The 24,339-nt window shown below is 52.0% G+C and overlaps 1 protein-coding gene across 4 annotated transcripts in view; it reads right to left on the bottom strand.

Annotated features, from left to right (window-relative positions):
- Positions 1-23,574, bottom strand: part of MASP1 (MBL associated serine protease 1) — a 58,914-nt gene extending 35,340 nt beyond the window's left edge. Inside the window, exons 1-2 of one of the 4 annotated variants that reach the window (XR_013233360.1) lie at positions 23,263-23,566; positions 20,238-20,463 (exon numbers count right to left, since the gene is read on the bottom strand). Coding sequence is in view for 3 of the 4 variants with exons in the window: in XM_077348027.1 (XP_077204142.1) it covers positions 20,238-20,463; positions 23,263-23,549 (513 nt within the window). In the remaining variant the exon portion in view is untranslated. Of the gene's footprint in view, positions 1-20,237; positions 20,464-23,262 lie in introns of all 4 variants that reach the window. The other 3 variants (XM_077348027.1, XM_077348026.1, XM_077348028.1) reach the window with 3 other exon arrangements.
- Between the last annotated feature and the right edge of the window lie 765 nt (positions 23,575-24,339).

The following is a 24,339-nucleotide window of genomic DNA, read 5'->3' as shown; positions in this document are numbered from 1 at the left end:
CTGCTAACTACGCATCTCCTCTGATGCCCCCTGGAGGATGTTTTCCATGTGCTGTTGAATCAAGAACACCACAGATCTTACAGATCCCACCAAACTCAAGTTGTTCTGTCCACAATCTGTTCACAGATGACACCCAACATTCAAATGAAACCTAACTGTGATTCCATTTTCCTGCACGGCCATCTGCTCAAAAGCCAGATATGAAAGCATTGCAAATGTGTTTCCCCCTTTCCTTTCACAAGGGTGCAACTACACCATGGAAGCCTTCCAAAAAGCATGTAAGTAGGATGGATAAAACCAGCTGTACCATGAATCATTGCATTGTGTATGCACGTGTGTGTGTGTGTGTGTGTGTGCGGGGCAGGCAGAGACCACCTACACAACTCTCTCCTCACGCTCCTGCCGAGCTTTTTGCCGTTGGCATTTTGTGTCTCAGCTCCTGACTCACTTTGGAGGGGTCCCCCTTCCTTCAAGCTGTTCTGGGTGCCTCAAGGCAGGAGACGTTGAGATGTATTTACGTTTTGGTCTGGCTGCAATTGAGATTTCTTAACCGCCGCTTGCATTCTTCCAGGACAGCTCACAGCTTTGGACCCCAGGACTGGAGGGATCCAGAAACCCAAACCCAACCAGCCAATGGCGCTGGTGCCCAGCAGCTTCTGGGGGGAAACGATCTTTCCTCAATCCTCAATTCTCCACGCAGAGCCTTTCCAAGAAGGGTCCCCGTCCCAGGCTGAACCAAGCTGCGGCCATCCAAGGCACTGCTTTTCCTCCGGATTTCTGACTTTGGCTAACCAAACCCATCATTCGCATGGCCACGCCTTGCCTCTGTGTAAACGATTTCCCCCCTCTTTTGCCACAACACTGGAAAATTAAAAAAAAAAAAAGAACACTCCATCCAAACATCCCATGGCACCAAAGCCCAAACCGGTCGTGTGACGGTGGAGATATTTTCTATCAGGTTGTCTTAATTATCGCCATGGAGGAACGGCTGGAGCCAAACGGAGGCAAAAAGGACGTTTGAATATTATATTTTTTAAAAATAGCAGAGGGGAGAAAAGCAAGGATCTTAAGAAGATTCCCTGCCAGGTCAAGGTTTGAAATTCCTGGAAATTTGTTGGTGGAGATGGGAGGGAAGGGAGGGAGCCCATTGGGGTACAATGTCACAAATTCTACCCTACAAAGCAGCCATTTTCTCCAGGGGGATGGATCTGTGTTCTCTGGAGATCAGGTTTAATCCCCTGGTTTGGTGTTTCTCTCCCCGCTTCAGGGGTTTAAGAAACCGGGGGAACATACATCTGAACACAATGGAAAAATGGGCAAATGAGAACAAGATGCAGTTTAATAAAGATAAGTGTAAAGTTCTGCATCTGGGTCAGAAAAATGAAAAGCATGCCTACTGGATGGGGGATGCGCTTCTAGGTAGCACTGTGTGAACCTTGGGGTACTTGTGGATTGTAAACTAAACATGAGCAGGCAGTGTGATGCAGCGGTAAAAAAGGCAAATGCCATTTTGGGCTGTATCAACAGAGGCATCACATCAAAATCACAAGATGTCATAGTCCCATTGTATACGGCACTGGTCAGACCACACCTGGAGTACTGTGTGCAGTTCTGGAGGCCTCACTTCAAGAAGGACGTAGATAAAATTGAAAGGGTACAGAGGAGAGCGACGAGGATGATCTGGGGCCAAGGGACCAAGCCCTATGAAGATAGGTTGAGGGACTTGGGAATGTTCAGCCTGGAGAAAAGGAGGTTGAGAGGGGACATGATAGACCTCTTTAAGTATTTGAAAGGTTGTCACTTGGAGGAGGGCAGGATGCTGTTTCCCTTGGCTGCAGAGGAGAGGACACGCAGTAATGGGTTTAAACTACAAGTTTAATGGGTTTAAACAACAACGATATAGGCTAGATAACAGGAAAACTTTTTCACAGTCAGAGTAGTTCAGCAGTGGAATAGGCTGCCTAAGGAGGTGGTGAGCTCCCCCTCACTGGCAGTCTTCAAGCAAAGGTTGGATACACACTTTTCTTGGATGCTTTAGGATGCTTAGGGCTGATCCTGAGTTGAGCAGGGGTTGGACTAGATGGCCTGTATGGCCCCTTCCAACTCTATGATTCTATGATTCCATGATTCTACCATGTTGGGGAGGGAACAACCAGGAAGTAAACATGACATCCCTGTGTCACCTGGAAGTAACACGGGCACAGTCTGGTTTTTGGGCAAATCTCTATGGTAAGAAGCTAATTCTACCATAGAGTTTTCCCCAAAAGCCAGAGCGTTGCTCCCCTGACATCACCGGCGTCATTTCCAGGTTTATGTCAGCACATTGTTAATTTCCTCCTTGTTCCTGGAAAGAGCCCCCACCCCCCACTGGCAGCTTTGTTAGACCCCAAAACCCTACTTGCAATTCCTGGAGAACTCCAGTCCTCATCTGGTAACCCTATAAATGAGGATTGGTGCAAATTGGGTAAGGCTGGAAAGACACCCAAAGGGCTATCAGTCCTTGATGATTTTGGTCTTAACCCCACCCTATTTATTCTAGGATTATGGTGCGTTATGGAGGCAGCCTTCAGATGGGTCTGAAGATATCCTGGGAGGACAATGGTCTACTAACAGAGCATCGTCCATGAAGGGACTTTCAGTCTACATTTCTATCAACATTTATTGTGCGCAGCTTTAAAAAATTCATTAAGGTTAAAAACACACACAAAACTCATAGGCTATTATTGGGAAATTATCCTACGCACGGTAAGGTGCTCCTGGACTCGAATTAAGCCATCCTGAAGAAATAAGCTTGCAAGAAGGAAATGTTTAATGCAAACTGCATGTGTTGCAGCAGACTCTATTTGAGCTGAAGTGGAGACTGATTGCACAGAGACACCAACCACCTGCAGCATTAGCTGAATCACATTATAAAACAGCTGTTGTGCATACAGATCTTGTGCAATCACCAGGACAATTGCCCCGAGATCTGATTTAGTGGCGTGGTTAGAGGTGTGGACTTCTAATCTGGTGAGCTGGGTTTGATTCTGCACTCCCCCACATGCAGCCAGCTGGGTGACCTTGGGTCAGTCACAGCCCTGTTAAAGCTGTTCTGATGGAGCAGGAATCTCAGGGCTCTCTTGGCCTCACCCACCTCACAGGGGTCAGTTGTAGGGAGAGGAAAGGTGACTGTAAGCCACATTGAGCCTCCTTTGGGTAGAGAAATGTGGCATATAAGAGCCAACTCTTCTTCTTCTTCTTCTTCTTCTTCTTCTTCTTCTTCTTCTTCTTCTTCTTCTTCTTCTTCTTCTTCTTCTTCTTCTTCTTCTTCTTCTTCTTCTTCTTCTTCTTCTTCTTCTTCTTCTTCTTCTTCTTCTTCTTCTTCTTCTTCTTCTTCTTCTTCTTCTTCTTCTTCTTCTTCTTCTTCTTCTTCTTCTTCTTCTTCTTCTTCTTCTTCTTCTTCTTCTTCTTCTTCTTCTTCTTCTTCTTCTTCTTCTTCTTCTTCTTCTTCTTCTTCTTCTTCTTCTTCTTCTTCTTCTTCTTCTTCTTCTTCTTCTTCTTCTTCTTCTTCTTCTTCTTTTCCGAGATCTGACTCAATTGGGCTATCCTGGACTAGCCAGCTCATGGATGGCATAAATTGGTCCCTGGTACGTCAAAATCCCCCAAACTTACAAAGGCGAAACCTTGGAAGCCTCTGTGACTGCAGTGAGCGCTCTTGTGCACATGGCAGACGCAACTCTTAGCAGCTGAATTGCCCTCGAATCTCCTTCCCCAATCTCCTTGTGTGAAAGAACACGCAAGAAGCTGCCTGTCTCCTCCTAACTTCACCCTGTTAGCGATGTGTGAGAACAGCGGCTCTAATAGGCAAGTCTGGTTTCTATTTTGCTTCTAAGGGTTCTGGTATTCCATTTCCCGCTGTGCTTTCTCTCTCTGTCTCTCCCTCCCTGGGGCTTCCCATCTGAACCCACATCAGCTTTCATTTTCACAGACTTCCCCTTTAATGCTGTCTCCAACCCATCCATCATCAGGCGCATGAAACCTCAGGCCAAGGAACATAAAGATGAGGGATTATATGCCAGATAGTTTGCACCAGGCCAATGCTTTTAGCAAGCTCTCTAGATGATTTTATGGCTGGCTCGCAAAATCAGCAGTCCTGGAGGAATCTCTGCTTTTCCAGTCTCTTTAAACAGAAGGGGAAATGCACCCTTCAGATGGAGAATTAAAGACACATTGATACACTGAACCAGAAGGTCCCCCAAGGGTCATCTAGACCAGTGGTCCCCAACCTTTTTATCACCGGGGACCACTCAACGCTTGACAATTTTACTGAGGCCTGGTGGGGGGGTAGTTTACTCCTCTACTCTCAACCACTGCCCTGACGCTCTCTGATCGCTAAGGTCATGTTTAAACATCCCTTCAAAATAAGATACAGACATGCCACAACAATGAACATAAGGAACATTTCATTTTCATGGAAATTTTAACTCATGACAAAGACAAATCAATGGGAACCCGCTTGTTTCTCTGCAACGAGATGGTCCCATCTGGGAGTGATGGGAGACAAGGACACCCAAAGTGTGTTGTAAAGGGCCGGGGGGGATGAAGGAAAGGGTCGGGGGGGGGATGAAGGAAAGGGCCGGGGGGGGGGGAGAAGGCGTCCTTCGCGGCCCACCTCCAATTAGTCGACGGACCACATGTGGTCCGCAGTCCACAGGTTGGGGATCGCTAGTCTAGTCCACTCCCTGCACAATGTTGGCCATTCACAGCCATTCTAGCCTCTGTTTAAAAATCTCCAAAGATGGAGAACCCACCACCTCCCAAGGAAGCCTGTTCCCCTGAGGAGCCGCTCTGACTGCCAGGAACTTCTTCCGGATGTTGAGATGGAATTTCTTTTGAATTAATTTCATCCCATGGGTTCTGGTGCGTTCCTCTGGGGCAAGAGAGGGTTAGCGTGTCCAGACTTAAGAATCTCAATGTCTGTTAATAGTGCTGGATTATGGAAGATCTGTCGTGTGCAGGACTGAAAAGAATAAGAAGAATTTCCTTCAGGGGGCATCAGAAGAGATGTGTTGTTAGCATAGTGAGAGCAGGAATTTCCTGATATGTTTTGAATAGTCTCCCCCAGTTTACTGATACGCTCATTGGAGACTTCCTGCTCCTTTGAGCCCACTTCCTCCCTGCTTGCCTCCAGGACAGAACAGACTGTACGAACAACAGAACAGTAAGTTACGTCTCTCTCCTCTCCCTCTACACAAAACTGCTTCTCTTCTTAATAAAACTGCTGTGCTCTTTTAAGCAGCCTGTTGCTCTACCCCTCTTTGCCGATTTAAGCTCTACCAGCCAATCGTATTACGATGGTAGCATTTTTATTAAAAGATGAGAATCTGGGGACACTTTGGCCACTGCAAAACTCCTCTTGGTGCCGATCCTGGGCAGCTGCCGACCCCACATGGCAGCAAGGAACAAACCAACGGGTCACACAGTGTGTAGCTATAACACCACAGACCAGAAAACACTGCGTGAGAGCGTCCTCCACGACTAACTCGAATACCAACATATTATACCAACATATTATGTTCCATTCCTTAGAAAGAATGCATATACATTTACAAAAATAACTGTTGATTTCTTAATTCAGATGTCACACAAGGAGATGTGCCATAGCATTTGGCTCAGTGCTTTCTGGTCTGCTGTATTGTAACCCCCAGGAGGTGGCTGGAGATGTCCTGCTTTGTACAACTCATCCCCTGTCTGTCTGTCTGTCTGTCTGTCTGTCTGTCTGTCTGTCTGTCTGTCTGTCTGTCCTTCTGTCTGTCTGTCTGTCTGTCTGTCTGTCTGTCTCTCTCTCTCTCTCTCTCTCTTTATCTATCTATCTATCTATCTATCTATCTATCTATCTATCTATCTATCTATCTATCTATCTATCTATCTATCTATCTATCTATCTATCTATCTATCTATCTATCTATCTATCTATCTATCTATCTATCTATCTATCTATCTATCTATCTATCTATCTATCTATCTATCTATCTATCTATCTATCTATCTATCTATCTATCTATCTATCTAATCTGGCTGTCCTGTTGTCTGAACGATGCAGCGTGCCCTGCCTTGAGACCTTTGGCCAAGCGAGTTGACCATTAAAGGAACGGATGCTTGGCTGTGATTTTTTTGCCAGCCCCTCTGAATTTCGGAGTATTGTTTGCCTGGCCAGCATCAATCTGCCGGGCCAATTGGCAGAGCATTTTAGCGTTCAGAGTTTGGGGCTGGGCGTTCTGCCGACGCCACCGTCCAGCAGAAGCACAAAGTCCAGTTTCACAATATTGCTGACCTTGAGCCCCTTCCGCGAGAGAGGTGGCCTAACTCTTTCTCCTCCTCCTCTCCTGCAAATGGGTCCCTCAGAGTCCGGGAATGGAATCCAAGAGCTTTCCCGGATCTGAGCAAAATCCGCGTAGACCTGACCTGAGCAAACAATTCAGGGCAGGATGAAAGGAAGGCGCATCATGCCACGAGACAATGGAGGTTAAGGGAGGAGGCAGCCCCTCCCTAAGCCAAACAGGCAGGCTAGAAGGGTGCCAACCTCCAGGCTTCACCTGGCAACCTCTCGCTATTATAATTGTTCTCCAGACAACCAAGATCTGTTCCCCTGAGAAAATGGCTCCTTTGGAGGGTGGGATCGATGGCATCGTGTCCCTCCCCTCCCCAAACCCCACCCCCATGCGTCTCCACCCCCCAAATCTCCAGGTAGCTTCCAACCCAGAGCTGGCAACTGTACAAGATGAGACAATTTTGTTAAAACACTATGTTCGGGATTATTATTGTTGTTGTTGACAGAGAGGCTGATTCTGTGAAGGCTTAAGGGGGTGGCAGGCTACAGTGGACGAGCGAGAGGGTTAGAATCCTAGAGTGGGAAGGGACCTCCTGGGTCATCTAGTCCAACCCGTTAGGGTTGTGAGTGTCCTGCATAGTGCAGGGGGTTGGACTAGATGACCCAGGAGGTCCCTTCCCACTCTGTGATTCTAAGATTCTATGAAAGGGACTGAGAATCAAATGGCTGAGAGTGGGATTGCAGTTGCCAGCTCTGGGTTGGGAAATTGCTGGAGACTTTGGGAGTGGGTGGGATTTAGAGCAAGGGGGGCCTCAGTGGAGCCTCATGCTACAGAGCCCCCCCTCCCAAGGAGCCACTTCCTCCCGGGGAATTCATTGCTGTCAATCTGGAGATGAGCTGTAAAACCGGGAGATCCCCAGGCCCCACCTGGAGGCTGGCATCCCTAACTGTAATGCCCCAATAGTGCAACCTCATTTGGAAGACACTGTGCAGTTCTGGTCCCCGTCACTCCAAAAAGACATTGCAGGGCTCAGAAAGGTACAGAGGAGGGCGGCCAAGACGGTGGAGGTGTGGGAGCCCCTTCCCCAGGAGGAGAGCATGAAGAGCCAGGGACTTTTCTGTTGAGGAAAGAGGCAACAACTAAGGGAGAGGTTTCTAAAATGATGCACAGGGTGGGGAGAGCTCAACAAGCGAACTTTTTTCTCCCTTCTCCAAAAATCTGGAGCTCAAGGGGGTCCAATGAAGCTGGTGGGCAGTAGGCAGAAGAGCTGCCATCTCCTGAAATCAAAGGTGCATTTTCCTGGACCGGACCTGGGGGGAAGGATCCAGCCACCCAAAAGGCATTGCCCCGTGGGAGCGCTTATTTATACACTGAAAAGGTGGTCTCACTGTCTGTTTAAATGCTGACGCCAAGAAGGCTGATCTGGTTCCTTTTTCTGCCTGGTCTCTGGCCCCAAAGGCAACAAACCCACCAAAAACCCAGCCAGGGCGTTTTTCCATTGGGTTGGCAACCCAGCCCAAGCACTGGAACATCTAATTTTTCCCTCATTTCCCTTCTGGTTGCAAAAGATTCATTCATTATTCGTGATGTTATTTCCATTCCTGCTGGTTTTCTCTGGTAAAGTGTTTATTACAGTTTATACGCTGATGTTATTGCATTGTTTTTTAATGTACGGTTCTTTGAAACTTATCATGCACACCGTCCTGAGCCATATTGGGAGGGCGGTATAGAAATTAATAAGAATAAGAATAATTGTCATTTTGACCCCCCCCCTACACACCTCTCTCCCTTGCCCTCTTGAAATCCTTCTACTGCAAAATGTGTTTGGCTTTGCTGATTGGAAAACCCTGGGGTCACTTTCATGTCCCCTGCTCTCTCCTGATTGTCTCCTGTTGGCACCCTCAAACTCCCCCCCCTCCTCCAACAGACAACACGAAATTCATTTATTATGATTATTCCCATTTGCTTCCTTTATTTTAACAAACATTACATAAGTTTTTTAAAAATTTTCAGTTCATTTCCCTCAAACCATATTTTAAAACAAACACCCATGCTTACCATGTGTAAATCCGACATAGTTCACAGATGCCTAAACCACAAGAAATACGTTGTTTTTTATATTACTAGCCGTGAATAGTGGATTGGCCAGGCCAGCCTGATCCTGGCTAGTATTTGGATGGGAAACCTACAAGGGTTTGGTTGGGAGTACTTCCAAGGAATTTATCAACAAGCCAGTTTTAGAGAGGAGCAAACCAACCATGTCATTAGAAGGGAAGATATTACGGCTAAAGCTCACTAACTTTGGACACATCATGCAATCAAACTCGCTGGAAAAATCATGAATGCTTGGCAAGGTCAGCGGCAAAAGGAAACGTAGTTGCCAAAGGATCCACTGGCTCGACATGATCAAAGCTGATACAGGGATGACCATAGAATCCTAGAATCATAGAGTTGGAAGGGGCTATTCAGGCCATCTAGTCCAACCCCCTGCTCAACGCAGGATCAGCCCAGAGCATGAACCAACTGGAAGAAGCAGTCAGAGACAGGGGCACATGGCGGAGACTTTCCTATAGAATCGCCGAGGGTCGGACACGACTGAACGGATGACATTATCACGATCTTCCAAGGAACACAAGGGACGTGACACAGAGGCCGAAAATGGCAAACCACTTCCAAACGCCCCTTTCTTGGCTGCCAGGTAATTCTCAGCTCTCCTGGCTACGCTGCCCACGCCATACGAGAACTCAGATCTGGCTGACACCCCCAATCATTTCATAATTCATATATGGTTTTCTTTTGACTGGAGAAAGAAAAGGAGACAGACCTGGATGCCAGAGCTCCCCTTCACCGTAACCAGCGTTGGCCGTGTTTAGATATGCAAAGGAAAGAGAGGGCACCGGCTGCTTAAAGAATACACAGCTTTATTGAGAAGAGGAACGACTTTGTAAGGAGAGTGGAGAGAGATAGTCCTAACAGTCTAACTGACTGTGTTCTTCTGTCCTGGAGGCAAGCAGGGAGGAAGTGGGCTCAAAGGAGCAGGAAGTCTCCAGTTGAGCCAATCAGGAGGAGATGAGTTGAAAAAAAAAGACCAAGCTCTAAATGTGCTAACTACAACTCCCCCCTTGATGCCCCTGTAGGATATCCTTCATAAGCTATTGAATCAGGCGCACTACAGACCCTGCGCATTCCCACAGACGATTGCCTCTTTTAAGGCCGCAGACTCCTGCTGTAGTGTAAGTGCAGAGGCTGGCTCTGTTACTCTACCAGTGGCATCCTGCAAGTGGAAGACCAGTTCTAGCCTAGTGAAGCAAAGAGAAAGCAGCTGCCGTTTGCTGCCCCCCCCCCATAACTTCCCATTTCTCTTTGGGATAATGAGCAGCCATCTGGAGTGCCTTAAAAGAAAGCCACGGTGATTTCCTGCAGACAAATAGCAAGAATCCGGCCTCTGCTCTGCGTCTGGCATCCTTTGGGCAAATTCTTTATGCTCTTTCTGGCCCGATGCCATCCCTCCCCCTCCACGATCCTTGCCCCTGCGCTTGGATACCAGGCCCCCTTTGGGGGGTGGTCTGCAGAGAGACGCATCTCTTAGGCAGGGGCTTTGTCCAGATTCCCAATGAAAAGATTTGAATATGAATATATACCCCCCCCCTTTCCACCCCGGACCAATTTTCCCTCCCAGCCGGAGGAGTCTGGGGCGAGGAATTCCGCTTTGTTCCCGAGATGCGGACAGGGCTCCTTTTCCTGGCAAAGAGATCTGATTCAGAGGATGGGAGCACGGACCGGCTTTCCGTGGGGAGAAAGGGCAATCCGGAAGAAGAGCCGGAGGTCTTTGGGCCGTCCCGTCCTATTGCTTCTGCCTTTCTGTGATCGCGTTTCTCAAAGACGTTTTCTGCTCTCTTTGCTTTCCTGGGACCCCCAAACTGACACAATCATGGGTCGTAGGACCCAGAGCAGAGGGGTGAAAAGATAAACGAAGAGGAAGGTACAAATCCAGGTGCTACAACTTTCAAAAGTCAAATATAAGCAGAAATGGAGATCCCTGTATCTTTATATCCCAATTAGGAGGCGGGAGGGATACTCCACAGTAGAACTGATTTCTGTAGTCTAGAGTAGGGGTAGTCAACCTGTGGTCCTCCAGATGTCCATGGACTACAATTCCTATGAGCCCCTGCCAGCAAATGCTGGCAGGGGCTCATGGGAATTGTAGTTCATGGACATCTGGAGGACCACCGGTTGACTATCCCTGCTCTAGAGAGCAGCTGAGATCTCCAGGCCACCCCTGGAGGCTGGCAACCCTCACCACTGGGTTCAAAGCACTGCCGTGGCTGGTTCTTATAACTGGAAACAGCGGGACTTCAAAAGCTTTGATTCTGTCTGGATCAGGCCTTTGGTATCGTTCTTTTCACTGTCTCTCTCTCTGATTTAAGATACCCCCCCCCACTTTCTCCCTAATCCCCTCCCCGCAAGTAGCAGCACAGTTCTCTGCCCTCCTCCCTCGACACGACACCCCCAAGAATGCTCTCCAGTCCCACGGTGGAATTTCACTGAGTTAATGAGCCGTTTCTATATACATTACGAGGGGGCAGATTAGATCCCTCGACCGCCCAATTAGCGCATTCCTGGGCGAGCCAGGATGGGGTCGATGGCCGCGTTTCTTCCCTGCAGGCTTTTGGGGTCTGCAACGGAGAACACAGCGTTCCCAGGAAAAGGAGCAAAGAGGGTTGCCAGCCTCCAGGTGGTAGCTGGAGATCTCATGGAGACAGAGATCAGTTCCCCTGGGGAAATGTTGCCCTCTGTAGCCCCGTTCCCCACTGAAGTCCCCCCTCTACCCAAATCTGGCCCTCCCTAGGATCCGCCCCCCACCGCAAATCTGCAGGAGTTGCCTTTTCCGGGGCCTGCAAACTGAGTTTCCAATGGGAACCTGCATCTTTTTCTTGCACCCAGCATGGGACTGATCTTTTGGCCACAGCCCATTGGATCAAACAGGAGGCTCATTCCGCATTGGACAGTTAGTTGCTTATTTCAAGCATTTCTGCTCTGCCTGGCCACTCAGTTCCGGCTCTCCCTATCGTGGCTCATGGTCGTGTGAAAAGCCTTTCACTGCCTTACCATCCACCACCCCATTTCCATCTCAAGGATCAATGTCGCATAATGTATTACGGAATGCTTATTTCAGCATTCCCCAACAGAACAACATCCAGACTCCAGAAGAGCCCAACTGGGTGAGTCCAGCGGTTCGTCTAGTCCAACAACCTGCCTCCCACAAAGGCCGGCCTGTATCGCTGGACTGTTAACAACAGGGCAGAGAGGCTAAGACCTACATAAGAGTATTAGAAAAGCCCTGCTGGGTCAGGCCAGGGAGGGTCCCTCCAGTGCAGCATCATCCTGTCTCCCACAGGGGCCAACCAGTTCCCCTGCAGGGCCAACAACAGGGCATGGGTGCCAAGCCCTTCATAAAGACATCAGTACAGCCCTGCTGGCTCAGATCAGTGGTCCATCTAATCTAGCATCCTGTTGCACACAGTCGTCAACCAGTTCCTCTGGAGGGCCAACAACAGGGCAGAGAGGCTGGACATCAGAAGAGCCCTGCTGGATCCGACCAATAGTCATAGAGTCATAGAGTTGGAAGGGGCCATACAGGCCATCTAGTCCAACCCCCTGCTCAACACAGGATCAGCCCTAAGCATCCTAGTCCATCTAGTCCAGTCTCCTGCCTCACCCAGGGGCCAGCCAGTTCCTCTGGAGGGCCATTAATGGGGCAGAGAGGCTGATGCCTTCAGAAGACCATGAGTCATAAGACTGACCCTGCTCAGTGGTCAGCCATTTCTAGGGTTCCCAGGTCCTTCCTGGCCACCGGAAGGGGCTCTGACAGCTCTTCCCCTTTTGTTAGTCTAAGCTGCTCCTGGAATCTTCCTCTTTTGAAATGTGGGCTGCCATTTTCTCTCCTTTCCAGAGGGGCTGGACTGGCCCAGACCTTACCCAGCCTTAGCATTACCTATTTAAATTCACCTGAAATTTTACCCTGAATGCTGAGAAATGGCTTTCAGGTGAGTGACTGAAGGATTGTTTTTGCTGCCTCTTTTCCTTCCCCTTAAAAAAAAACAAAAACATCCACCCCCCCCATTTGCCAAGTCCTAGAATGAATTAATCTAATTTACTGGAAAAGAGGCTGCATCTCCCCAGGGTCATGGTTCAACCCCTCAGCTGAACAACTTGTACTTGTGGTTCATCCACTCCCGCCTCCTGTGCACTCAGCTACATCCTTTCAATTGCTGACCTCCATTGCTTATTTTTTTTTTTGGTAACGCTTGTGCAGTCAGAAGCATCTGTTCAATAAGCTGTTGCAGGGATGGAGTGCTGAGCTTGCTGGCGTCGTGGGCAGACACCAAAGGGACACAGAGACACCTAAGTAATAAGTCTCAGCTCCAAAGTCTCAAAGACGACACCGCGTAAATATGTGGCTTTTAGGAAGGGGGACTGGCAGAAGCAGCAGCCGCGTGGCGAAAGACATCGTAATCTGCTAATGGGGTTCATCTAAATCAGGGGTAGTCAAACTGCGGCCCTCCAGATGTCCATGGACTACAATTCCCATGAGCCCCTGCCAGCAAATGCTGGCAGGGGCTCATGGGAATTGTAGTCCATGGACATCTGGAGGACCACAGGTTGACGACCCCTGATATTCTAGCTCATGACTTGCGGATTAGAACATGAGCTGGAACGGTGAATTATTGTGCACAACGAGTCCTTATCTTTAGTGCATTCATACGGAAGCTTTATTTTTTTATGGCACGCCTCTGGTGGGCACATGAGAGGGAGCCTTTGCAGTGGCAGCCCCAGTTCTGGAACAATGTTCCCAAGGAGGCGTTCCTGGCCCCTTCGCTTTTGATTTTCAGGAGGCCACTGAAGCCGGTTTTGTTTAGAAGTCCCTTTGAATGGTTTGGTTCATGTTTATGGGAATTCCTAAGTGGTTTGTGTTTGCGTTTAAAAAACAAAACAAAACAAAACATTGTTTTATTTACATTCGAAGCCGTCTTGAGTTCCACGAGGGAGAAATGTGGCTAACAAATGTTTCAAATAAAGAAATAGCGTTTCATTTTTTAAAAAAAAAATTGGCTGCGAGTTCAGGCAAACATGTTACTGCAGAACAGAGTTTAAGTCCAGTGGCACCTTTATGACCAACAAAGTCCAATTCAGAGTGAAAGCCTTTGTGTGCAGGCACACTGCAGGAAACAACCAGTTCCGTCTAGATGGCCCACCACAGGGCAGAGAGGCCGAGGCCTTCATTAGAGCATCAGTAGACCCCAGCCGGAACAGATCAGTAAAGATCCATCTAGTCCAGCATCCCATCCCACACAGGGACCAGCCAGTTCCTCTGGACAACCAACCACAGGGCATAGAGGCCGAGGCCTTCCTAAGGACATCACAAGATCCCTACTGGGTCAGACCAGGGGTCCATCCAGTCCAGCCTCCTGTCTCACAGAGAAGCCAACCAGTTCCTCTGGAGGGCCAGGAACAGGGCAGAGAGGCCGAGGCCTTCCTAAGAACACAAGAAGAGCCCGGCTGGGCCAGACCACATATTTACGTGGTGTCGTCTTTGAGACTTTGGAGTTGAGACTTATTACTTAGGTGTCTCTGTGTGCCATTGGTGTCTGCCCACGACGCAAGACCAGGGGTCCATCCAGTCCAGCCTCCTGTCTCACAGAGTGGCCAACCAGCTCCTCTGGAGGTCCAACCACAGACACTTGGTGACCCTTTGTAAGACTAATGTCTCTGAACAGTTAGCTACAAATAGGTTTGCCAGCTCTGGGTTAGGAAATACCTGAACATTTTGGGAATGGAGCCTAGGGAAGGTGGGATTTGGGGAGAAGAGAGCCCTCAGCCCTACATCATGCTGCAGAGCGCTCCCTCTAGAACATCCATCTCCTCCAGAGGGATTTCTCTTAGTCTCCTGGAGATCAATAGTGACGAAGGAGATCTCCAGCCGCCAGCAGGCCACAAGCCCGGCTTCCAGGAGTCCTCCAGCCGCCGCTAGCCTTGCAGATTCCTGCGGTGTCTTTTTTCCACGGCACATTTCCCTCCTGGGCCCTGGATGCGCCTCCACGGGGAGGAATCTTCTCTAGTGAACATGTCGACACGGTGACCCCGGAGGGGAATCCCGCCAAACAACCGCTGGGATTTAATGGCCAGCCTGCTCTCGGACCGTCAATGATCTGCAAAGGAGCCTGCCGGAGAGGGAGGGAGCACATAAACCCGGCCGGATGACCTTCCTGTTCAGTCTACTGTCAGACGCCAGTGGGGTGGTGTTGGTGGGGGCTTGGGGGGGGGGCTTGGGGGACGAGTTGAGCCAAAGGCCTCGGAGTCTCTTGAAGAATTAGCCCCTCAGAAGCGACAGGGGCTGCTTGGGCTGTTCACAGAACCAGAAGTTTCCGTGGAGAAGTGTAAACATTTGCGCCTCACCAGAGTTAAAAAAGAACACGGAATGCTCCACGGATGCTCAACCTGGCCCAGCAAGGCCATGCAGCATTGGCTTGGGGGACGCGCAGAGAAGTTAGAAGCCCTGAAGGTTGCCAAATGTGGGTCCAGGTGGGCCAGGTGGGTCCTGGGAATCTCGTGGAGTGACGGGGTATCTCCAGAACAAACCTGGAGCAATTGGAGCCATGCACCCCACTGAAGTCCCTCCCCTCCCCCACCCCCAAATCCCCCTCCGAACCCAGAGCAGCCGACCCTCCAATGCGGGACGCAGACCACTGCACATGTGCCTCTCTGTCAGGAGGCCGCATCCAGCATTCCTCTGGGCAGGGTTTCAGCCTCCTTCGCACAACTTTCTGTTTTAATTTTGTGGCAGATCAGACATGGCGGTGGCCGGTCCCCCCGGGAGAGAGACGGCCGGGTTCCCTGAAGCCGCCAGAAAGATACAAACAACTCAACGGGGGACGCACAAAATAGACTTGCTTCCTGACATCGGTCTGACAGATTCCATGGAATTGCGCCAAGGAGAATGTGCAGAAGGGACCAGCGGCCAAGGCTTTGGCTTCCCTGCGGAGCTGCCGTGGAGCAGCGCCCCATTGGGGCCTTCCCTCCCCAGCCTCTGCCAATCTGCCGAAGCCACAGAAATATGGGACTGTTTAAGTCTCCCCACCAAGTCTGTCTTCAGCTGCTCGTGATGTTCCTTCCTCCGTGCGCCAAAATGAACAGGGTTGGCCTGGTTCACGAGCCCCTCAGTGCAGTCAGCGATTGCAGCTGTCTCCCTGGCTCCGTTCCGTCCCCAAATGCCGCTCTGGTCAAAGAGCCGACGGACACACAAAAGTGCCTGATACAGAATCAGACTCTTGGTCCACCAAGGTCACAATTGCCGGCTCAGACCGGCAGCTGCTCTCCAGGGTCTCGGGCAAAGAAAGATCTTTAAACTGGAGATGTTGGGGATTGAACCTGCCACCTTCTGTGCGCCCAACGGATGCTTTCCCATTCAGCCATGGCCCTTCCTTAACACGCACGCACACACACACGAAACCTCATTATACTGAATCAGACCACTGGTCCCATTTTGGTCAGTATTGTCTACTCAGACTGGCAACAGCTCTTCAAGGTCCCCAATGGAGATCTTGGAAAAACATCTGGAGCCAAGACCCATCAGTGGCTCTCAGCCTCAAGGTATAGAGGCAAACCTCTCTCTGGGGCAGTGAGGCTCTATTCTTGGTGCTTGGGGAGGAAAGCTTGGGGGTCTTCTGGCCCCACTGGTGGACCTCCTGGTGGCACCTTGGTTTTGGCCACTTTGTGACACAGTGATGGACAGGATGGGCCATTGGCCTGATCCTGCATGGCTTCTCTCATGTTCTCATATCTGAAGCAGTGAGGCTCTATTCTTGGTGCTTGGGGCGTCTTGGTTGGGGGTCTTCTGGAGTTCTGGCCCTGCTGGTGGACCTTCTGATGGCCCCTGGGTTTTGGCCCCTCTGTGACACAGAGCATTGGACTGGATGGGCCATTGGCTTGATCCAACATGGCTTCTCTTATGGTTTTATGTCTGGGGCAGTGATGCTCTGTCTTCTTGGAGACTGGGGGGTAAACAGGAGAGGACTTCTGGAGTTCTGGCCCTGCTGGTGGACCTACTGGTGGCACCTTGGTTTTGGCCACTTTGTGACACAGTGATGGACAGGATGGGCCACTGGCCTGATCTTGCATGGCTTCTCTGATGTTCTCATATCTGAAGCAGTGATGCTCTCTTCTTGGTGCTTAGGGGGCAAGAGTGGGAGGGCTTCTGGCCCTGCTGGTGGCCGGAGTTCTGGCCCCACTGGTGGACCCTCTGATGACACCTAGTTTTTGGCCCCTGTGTTACACAGAGTGTTGGACCGGATGGGCCCCTGGCCTGATCCAACATGGCTTCTCTTGTGTTCGTATGTCTTTCACATCACCTTCAACCTGGTCCTTTCAACTGGAGGTGCTGGGGATTGAACCTGGGACCTTCTGCCTGACCCATGGTCCCTCCCTCTGTGTAAAGATATGTCTCTGGTATTAATGTCAACTGGGTCTAAAACTTACATCTTATCCCTAGTTCCACCTGGCCTCCCGTCGAATGTGGAACTGAGCTAGACTGGAACAGGGAAGCTCCAGGTTCAAGTCCTGCTCTACTGTGAACCCTACCAGCGTAGAACATGAACCAGGGATTGTCTCTCTCCATACCAGCAGCCTTAGATCAAATGCAGGACAAGGGGACTGTACAGATCACCCAAAGCTCCTTGTGGATTTGCTCAACTTTGTAAAAAAAACTGTTAGCTGGCCATTTCACCTTGTGGAACTCAAGGCGGATTCCCATATAAATAAAACTACAATGGTTTAAACCCCCCCCCCCCGAAAAAACCATATTGAAAAATCTCCAGTCAGGAGTGCCATCAATAAAATACAAAATTAGTCCAATTCACTCCTAAATAAAACTGTTTTCAGTTGTAGGAGGGCTTATTTGGAAGAAGGGAGCGATATCAGTCAATAATAGGATTTCATTTTCATTTATCGTACCGGGTGTATGCAGAGGATCGGAGGGATCCAAGGAGTGTCTGGCAGCCGGGACAGGGAGGGCGGGGGGTTGTTTGCCTGCCCCTGCATCATGGCCGTACTTTTCCTTGGGGAAACCAGCCAACTCCTTGGAGGTCTCCCCTCCAAATACCAGGTAGGGCTGGCCCTGCTGGGGGATCAGTTGTCACTCCAGGAGAACTCGAGGACCCACCTGGAGGTTGGCAACCTAATTTCAGATTGGAAAAATTCCTGGAGATTTGGGGGGGGGGGGAAGGAAGGCCAGAGGGGGTAGAATGATTTAATGCCCCCCCCCCCCCAGCAAGCAGCCATTTCTCCTAGGGACTGCAGCAGTCCGGACATCACCTGTAATTCTGGGAGATTTCCAGGTCCCACCTGGAGGTTGGCAACCCGAGGCCAGAAGCGCAGGCAGGGATCGCGGATTGGTAATCACGGGTTGCTTTTAAATATCCTGCTTTATCACATCCCCCTCCCAAGACACAACAACAAAAAGTCTTCCCCCCCTCCCCCCCCCCCCACTGGGCTCTGACCTTTGTACTTGGGAGAAGATCCAAAGAACAAAGCAACAAGAAGCACCAGGGCTGTGAGAGGCCGGAGGGATGCCAGAAAACGCAAAGTGAGAAAAAACAAACGCCGTTCTTTCCAAACGGTTGTCACAAGACAGGGCAGCCAAAGAGAGAACTGCAGGGATATTTTGTCGCACTCAGTGCTGACCACACGGATCAGGTCACCCGGTTCACACCAAGCTGCCACACATCGCCCAAGTTTAAATATGCAAAGGAGCCGAGCACAGGCTGCTTAAAGAGTCAACCGTTTTATCCAGAAAAGAAACAACTTTGGGGGGGGGGGGGAGAGAGAGGAGAGGGATTGTCCTAGCAGTCTAACCGACTGACTGTCCTCCTCCTTCATTGGGAGGCCAGCAGGGAGGAAGTGAACTCAAAGGAGCAGGAAGCCAATCAGGACACAGAAGAGATTATCTGAAAGATACCAGGGAATTGTGGATTTAAATATACTAATTATACCCCTCTAGGACAGTGGTCCCCAACCTTTATTAGGCTGGGGACCGGCAGGGCATCGGGCCGCGCCCGCGGGGACCGCGCCCGCGGGCCGCGCCCGCGCATCGAGCCAGGCCCTGCCGCGCCCGCGAGCCACGCCCACGGATCAGGCCGCACCCGCGGGCCGCGCCTGCGGATCGGGCCGCGCGGGCGCGGCCTGCACGGGCGCAGCCCGGCCCCTATTCCTTCTCCCCGCCCTCCCGCAGTAAGTAGCTTCCCGGGCCGCAAGCTTGCGGCCTGGGAAGTTTTTTACTGCGGGGGGGGGGGGGCGGGGAGAGGGAGCTGCGGCCCGGCGCCATGGCCTTCGCGGCCCGGCGCCGGGCCGCGGCCCGCAGGTTGGGGACCACTGCTCTAGGATATTACTCCTATGCTGTCGGATCACGTGCACGATGCGTCTTACAGATTCCAGCATCTGATTCAGGCCATTGAGGTCAGGGCTGGCTGCCGTGGGTTTTCTGGGCTTGTGTGGCCAACGTGGCCGGGTAGCTTCCATCCGGTAAGTGTGGCTGGCCTCTTTGGGGGGCAGGATGGGAATCTCTCCCTACCCAAATGTGGAGTGTGGGCAAACGCCCCCTCCCATGGGGCAAATGAAAGGTCCAGCCATTGCTCACCCAGGCTGCCCTTCAGGAGGGAGAGATTCCCATCTTGCCACAGTTCTTGGCAAATTGTCAGGGGCCGAAACTACTGGCCCACGTTGGCCACGCAGTCTGGGAAACCCACCACAGCCAGCTGACTCTGGCCGTGAAAGGTCAGTATTGTCGACTCAGACCAGTAGGAGCTCTCCAGGGTCTCAGGAAATCAACCTGCTGAGGGGACCTTCTGCAGGCCAAGCAAACGTTCTGACCCGGAGCCACAGTCCCTCCTGTCACATGCAGGCCTTCCACGCAACCAGGCCTCTGAGCCAACCGGGCCAGCCCTGCCTGCTCAGGGCCAGTCCAGCTGCTCTCTGGGTCTCAGGCAGAGGTCTTTCCCAGTGCCTGCAAACTGGTCCCTTTTAAACTGGAAATGCCAGGGATTGAACCGGGGACCTTCTGCATGCCAAGCAGAGGCTCTGCCCCTGAGCCATGGCCCCTCCCCCTGGTCAGTGCAGTCCAAACATGTTACCCCCTGGAAACGTTTCCAGCACTGGATTTGGTTTTCTTCTGGTGAAGCCCTCACAGAGTCCTTGCGTTATAGGAGCAAATGTCAGAAAAGGGTCTCATAAGGTTATTTCTGCATTTTGGAACAACAAGAAGACATCAGCTGTAATAGCAGAAGATCTACAGGTGCTGTCTGGAGGTTGGCAACTCCAGCAGGGAGCACGCAACCCTGCCATCCCCTGTCCCCCTGTCCCCCCCCCCACTGCCTGCCCTCCTCCCGCCTTTTCTGGGGAACTGGTCTCGGATCTCCAGGTTCTCCCTGGGAGTTAGCAAATGTGGGGACAGCGATTCAGTGAGGGCCGAAGGCAAGAAGCCGAGGCCGTCCCTGGTAAATCAGCACAGCTGGAGCCGAGGAAATGTTCCAGGCATCTGGAGCTACCCTAGTTAGTCTGGGTAGACAGTGCGTTTGGAAGTTCCTGTTCCGGACAGAAACGCACGGAATTTGGAAGGAAGTCAGAAAAGCAGCAGAAGAACAAAATCTAACCCGGCCAAGAAAGTGGGGCAAATCGATCTATGCGGGACTGAATGGACCGCATGGTGTTACACTCTGCTGAGCTCTCTCCCTTCTCCAAATCTCCACTCCCTCAACCTCCAGGGATTCCCCAAACCAGAGGTGGCAACCTTACCCCAACTTCACAGGGCTTTCCCGGTCTCAGTGGCTCCCGGCCTCCGTTTTGCACCTGCTCAGAGGCCCAGAGAGGACTCACCTTCACGTAATCGTATTCACACAGGTAGGACGATTCCAGGTCGAAGTGCATGAAGTACAGCTTGACCCTGAAGCCCTCCGGCACGGATATATTCCACGTCACTTCCGAATCGCTGGGGTAGGAGTCCGGGAAGCTGGGGGACTGGATCTCCCCGAACATGTCGGTCAGCTCGATGGCCTCTGCTTTGACGAGGTGCAGGATGCTCAGGGACCAAATCAGGAAGCGCCTGTGAAATGCACAAAGAGACACGTTGACCTCTCCGCTGATGTGCAGGCATCAAAGCAACGTCATACTATGATTGCTGTTGTCATGGGTCACAGTCAGATGTTTAACAGGCAGGTGGCATTCTGCAGTTTGAGATCTAGCCTAGTTCTTGGGGATTGCTGGTGTAACTTTGCGGGTTTCTTGCTTCTGGAGCCGTCATCCTCTTCAGCCTCTGAGTTGGGGAGCCATAATTAAGCCCTGATCTTGGGGGCTAATATGAGCCCCGTAATCCACTCGCAAAGAAACTGGTGCCTGGAGAAGATCAAGATGAACGTAGCTGATCGAAAACTAGCCGGAAGCCAGTTGGAATCGCAGCCCAGCAATTTATGTTGAAAGAAAACAACATCACAGTAACACCAGGTGGGTGACGAATAAAGATTCCGGCAACAGACCCTAACGTGATGTTATTTTCTTTCAACATAAATTGCTGGGCTGCGATTGATATTGAAGTTTACTACATGCCAAGAGCACAGGGTCTTTTAAAAATTTATATCCTCGGGAGTAGCTGCTTTCCTCCCGGGGAACTGATCTCTATCATCTAGTTATCGTCTCTATAATCTGGGGGAGCCCCAGAGCTCTCCTGGTATCACCTGGAGGTTGGCCACCCTATGTGCAGGTCTTTCCGTGAAGTACCTTTCCTTGCACACTGATGGAGATGCACGTGTCGAATGTGGTGCGGAAGGACGGCCGGATCTGGACATCCTGGGAGACTCTGGATCGCTCACCATCAGCTACTTTGAGTGGAGTTTTTCAGAATCGCTCCATTTTGGCCCATTCCCTTCCCAGCAGCTGTTAGAAATTGGTGGATTTCTGGGTTCCACAAATGACAATAAAATCAGAGTCCAGTGGTGCCTTTAAGACCAACAAAGATTTATTCAGGGCGTGAGCTTTCGAGTGCAAGCACTCGAAAGCTCACACCCTGAATAAATCTTTGTTGGTCTTAAAGGCGCCACTGGACTCTGGTTTTATTGAGCCACCCATGTGAATCTGTACTTATGGACAGATTCTGATTGTGGTGGGTTGCTACGTACTCAAAGAAGGAAACCAAGAGTCCGTCGTGAAGGGGGCGCCCTGGGTGGACAGTTCCTGTGGCTGCCATTGATTGAATGGGGCAGGCGACCCAAAAGAGCATTTTGGGGGGCTAGGCCATTCGAGTGACACAGTTTAGAAATGCACACAAAGAGGCTCTTCCCAAATGCCACCCAGCTGCATGGGGCAAGGAGAGGGAACATGCTGTCTGCAGCCTTCCCCATAACTAGGGATGCCAGCCTCCAGGAGGGACCTGGGAATCCCTCAGAATGACCTCCAGACTGCAGAGATGAGAAAGCCCCTTGCAGACTCCTTCCTTCGGGTATAAAAATCCTCTTCTTCAAAGAAGCAGGGAAAGAGCTGGGGTATCTCGGCTGGACACAGAAACTCATTGGTGGGGGCACAGGATGAATGCGGAGGGGGCAGACTCTGATTTTCCCAGGATGGTTTGGCTGATTTGAGAAGTTTGGTTCACGTTTCACTTGGGTGCAAAGTGGGTCCTTCACAATGCCGGGAGTGGCGGGACCCCAAGCGGATCTGGACCGGCAGGTACCTTGCTGGGTTCCGTTTCTTTTAGGGATTCCAGTTCCCAGGTGGGGCCTGGAGATCCCTTGGAATTCCAGCTCCTCTCCAGACTACAGAGCTCAGTTCCCCTGGAGGAAACCAGCGCTTTGGAGGGGGGACTCGAGGCCATTGGGCCTTCCTGTCATCTCCAGGTTCCCAACCCGGATCTGGCACCCCAGTTTGCACGTATGCACTGAAGGAGGCATTAGAGCCACGTGCGAATTCAAGAAATCTTGGAAGTCCTTAAGGCACCACCAGACTCGGTAGCTGTTCGTAGATTCAGGTGGGTGGCCGTCTCGGGGGAGGGGGGATCTGCGTGATGGGAAAGTGGGTGAAAACGCACTCAAAACGTCCTTCTTTCAGATCTCTGCACAGGGTAGTGAATTTACTCGGAAGCCGCAGAACAGAGTTTGAGCCCAGGGGCACCGGGGAGACCCGTGGAGTTTGATCCTGGGTATAGGCGTCTTCTCCAGATATAATGAATGGGAGGTGAACAATTCAGACCCAGAGGGAGAGGGTGAGCACTTGTATGTTGTGTGCCAGGGGTGGCCGAGCTGTGGGTCTCCAGATGTACATGGACTACAATTCCCATGAGACCCTGCCAGCGCGCTGGCAGGGTCTCATGGGAATTGTAGTCCATGGACATCTGGAGACCCACAGCTCCGCCACTTCACTCCCTGCCCTCGCCCTCCACGTATGGGCCGGAAATTTCCATTTTGCGGCACCTGGAGTAGTTTGCATGCCCACGAAAGCTCGTCTCTCCGTGGCTCTTCAAGGTGCCCCCGGGACGAGAACTTTGCTCCGTTGCTTCGGACCAACAAACTTCGGCCCAGCGGCCCAGATTTCGAGGGCTCCAGCTTTTCCGGAAGGCGCATGCCTGGGCACCAAAGCTCAGACCTTGAATAACGGTGCCCCGGGTGGGACTCGGACTTTTTTTGGACACTGTCCATCCGCCTAGGGTCCCCCCGCCCTCCCTCCCTCCCTTTAACTCCTCTGGCCACAAGCAGCGGCCAAGGGGCGACGCTGCAGAGGGAAAAGAGGTCCCGGGGGGGGGGCACGCTCCGCCAAACCGTCCCAGGATCGCAAGCAGCCCCCCCTTTCTCCCTCCCCCCGGCAGTCCTTCTGCAAGCAGGCACCAGAGGGGGAGGGAGCCCTCTCCCCAACTCACCTCATGCTCCCTTCCGCGGCTTCCACCGCCCCGGGGTGGGGTGGGGGGTCCTGATCCCGGGAGGGGAGGGGGTCGCGCCGTCTGGCAGAGAGGGTCGCCTCGCGCTGGCCCCGGCCCTCCGCCGTCCGCGGCTCCTGTGTGTGCCGGAGAGCCCGGGAGGGAGCGAGAGCCTGCCTGCCTGCCTGTGTGCTTGTGCGTGTGTGGTTGTGTGTGTGTGTGTGTGTGTGGTTGTGTGTGCGAGAGAGCGCGGCAGTGCGTGCGGGCGCGTCCCTGGGGGGCTCGGCCATTCCCCCCGCGGGACACGCCTCCCTCCCGCGGCCCCCCTTCCTCTCCCCCGCCGGATCCGCCCCGCCGCCTCTGCTCCCGGGTGCCAACCCCCCGGAGGCCGCCTGGCCCGACGGCTCGTTACCCTCCGTTCCCAGCCGGGACGGGCCACGGGAGAGGCGCCCGCCGGACCCCAGCCGCGGGATGTGTCCCCGGTCGCTGGGCCACTTCGGAGAGGGGTCTCCGGTTGAACTTCGGCCTGCCGAGGCTTCCTCCCCGGGAATGCGGACGGGCGCTGGCTCCCCGCCCCGCGGGAAAGCTTATTGGGGGTCGGGGAGGGCCTTTCCTGACGTTACGGTTGCCGGCTCCAGCTTGGGACGTACCTGGGCATCTTAGGGGTGGGGCCTGGGGAAGGCGTGGCTGGGGGAGGGGCCTCAGCAGGGTCCGCCCTCCAAAGCAGCCATTTCCTCCAAGGTAGACTGGAGATGAGTTGCAAGACCGGGAGGGCTCCCCAGTGGGCAAAGCTCTCGGGGATCACAGAAAGGGGGCATCCGCTGGGCCTGGAATTGGGGTTTCCGTGGGTGGGCAGGGAGTTGTGAGTTTCCTGCATTCTGCAGGGGGTTGGACTAGATGACCCTGGGGTCCCTGCCAATGCTAGGATTCTACATAGTGATGCGCTTGCAATGGGTCTCACAGAACTTGCCGGGGGTGAGGGGCCGGACTCTGGGCCTACTCCATGCAAACCTCTACTCTGCCCTCCAGGTTGCAGAGTGACTTTGGGCCCAATCTGGGGCACCCAAACTTTGGAACTCC

This window comes from Paroedura picta, chromosome 8 (genome assembly GCF_049243985.1).
Source record: "Paroedura picta isolate Pp20150507F chromosome 8, Ppicta_v3.0, whole genome shotgun sequence".
NCBI classification, from domain to species: domain Eukaryota; kingdom Metazoa; phylum Chordata; class Lepidosauria; order Squamata; family Gekkonidae; genus Paroedura; species Paroedura picta.
This window is presented reverse-complemented; position numbering and strand designations above follow the sequence as displayed.